Raw genomic sequence first — 1,861 nt, 5'->3', positions numbered from 1 at the left:
CACTTGTAAAATTACAAATATATGAGCCTTTTGATGAAAAAAAAAAACAGAAAATCACAAGTAAGGCACTCCTGAGTATAAGTTGCACCCCTGGCTAAACTATGAAAAATACTGCGACTTATACTCCAGAAAATACGCTAATTACAATAATAGTATCGCCGATATTGATTCCAGTTCAGATACTAGGAAGCAACCGCTAAAGAACAAACCGGTGTTTACTGGGAAAATAATAAATATATGGAGAAAAAAAACAAAAAACACACAAATAAGTTTCTCCTGAGTATAAGTCGCACCCCTGGCTTAACTAGGGAAAAAAATTGAATTATACTCCAGAAAAATCTATTTCTTTGCATTCATTGGGTGGACACGTTTTTGTTGCATCAAAAACTGTTAAAAGCCAAAGTTCCAGACAAATAAATCGAGTTTATGAAACGTAAACTTTCGTTTTTTTTTTGCATTTCTAAAATAGGAATTGACATCGGAGATTAAAATAATCCAAAAAATATGATCAAATCTGTGCTTTAGAGCTGTTGTTTTCATTCTAAAAGCATCTTCTGTTTTCTGCACAATTTGATGCCACTAAATTGTTGTTGGATATGAGGGAACTGCAGAAAAAATAAGCTTCTACACAAAGCTTTTTGATAATCCCTTGATATTCAAACTTCTATTTCATTGACTATTCAATTTAAAATAAATAAATACATAAATAAAGTTTATTTTCTCATTTCAACAATTCTAAATTCTGAATTTTCCGGCAGCTTTTCAGGTGTACTCACCCCGAGAACCTTTTTCCCGTCCTGCTCAATGGCACACGGCCACCAGCCTCGGACCGCCTGCTGAGCAAACAGAGATTTGGTGTTGTCCACCTTGCGTTGTCCTCCTGTTTCCTGCTTATCCAACAGCTGCAGGGAACATTTCTCTGGAGTCTTTGAAGGAGCAACCAGCTTGTGCAAATCCAGCTCAACAGTACCTGGAACCAAAACGGGTTGTTTACATAAAATCAAAACACGGATTGCCCTCTTATATACTAAAAGTGTGAGTATTTACCGAGGTAATCATCCAGGGAGAATTTGTCGTTGTCCCATATCTGCACGGTTAGCTTGGGGGGAATCCTGAACTCCGTTTTGTCCAGACTCCAAAAGTGTTCCTGTTGGATTTGAATGAAGAAATACTCAGAAAAGCTATTTTGAACTTCATTTTATTTACCTTTTAAGAATATGGAGTGATTTTTGTACCACCGTTGTGGAAACAAAAGTCACAGTTTTGAGATAAAAATTTTCTAAATTGCGAACAAAATGTAAAGTGTTAAGAATACGCAAATAAAAATAATTAATGCTTGCTTTTTGGTTTAAAAATATATTTTTGCAATTGCAAAACGTTTTTTTGCTTAAAAATATGTTTGTGATTGCAAACTTTTTTTCTTGTAAAAAATATTTTTGCAATTGCAAACTTTTTTTGCTTTCAAAAATATTTTAATTTACAAACTATTTTTTAATCAAAAAAAACTTTTGCGATCGCAAGCTTTTTTGATTTCAAAAATTATTTTGCGATTACAATTTTTTTGGCTTTCAAAAGAATTTCTGCAATTGCAAACTTTTTTTGCTTTCAAAAATATTTTAATTTACAAACATTTTTTTAATCAAAAAAATGTTTGCGATCGCAAGCTTTTTTGATTTCAAAAATTATTTTACGATTACAATTTTTTTGACTTTTAAAAGAATTTCTGCAATTGCAAACTTTTTTTGCTTTCAAAAATATTTTAATTAACAAACATTTTTTTATTTAAAAAATTTTTTTGCGATTGCAAGCTTTTTTGATTTCAAAAATTATTTTGCGATTAAAATTTTTTTGGCTTTTAAAA

The 1,861-nt window shown here is 31.2% G+C and overlaps 1 protein-coding gene across 1 annotated transcript in view; it reads right to left on the bottom strand.

Moving 5' to 3' along the window:
- LOC112154378 (myoferlin) overlaps positions 1-1,861 on the bottom strand; it is a gene marked incomplete in the record, with an annotated part of 59,532 nt that overhangs the window by 3,048 nt on the left and 54,623 nt on the right. The window contains 2 exon segments of the mRNA XM_036217190.1: positions 777-970; positions 1,048-1,147. Coding sequence (XP_036073083.1) covers positions 777-970; positions 1,048-1,147 — 294 coding nt within the window.

The sequence above is a fragment of the Oryzias melastigma genome, linkage group LG19 (assembly GCF_002922805.2).
Source record: "Oryzias melastigma strain HK-1 linkage group LG19, ASM292280v2, whole genome shotgun sequence".
Lineage (NCBI taxonomy): Eukaryota > Metazoa > Chordata > Actinopteri > Beloniformes > Adrianichthyidae > Oryzias > Oryzias melastigma.
This window is presented reverse-complemented; position numbering and strand designations above follow the sequence as displayed.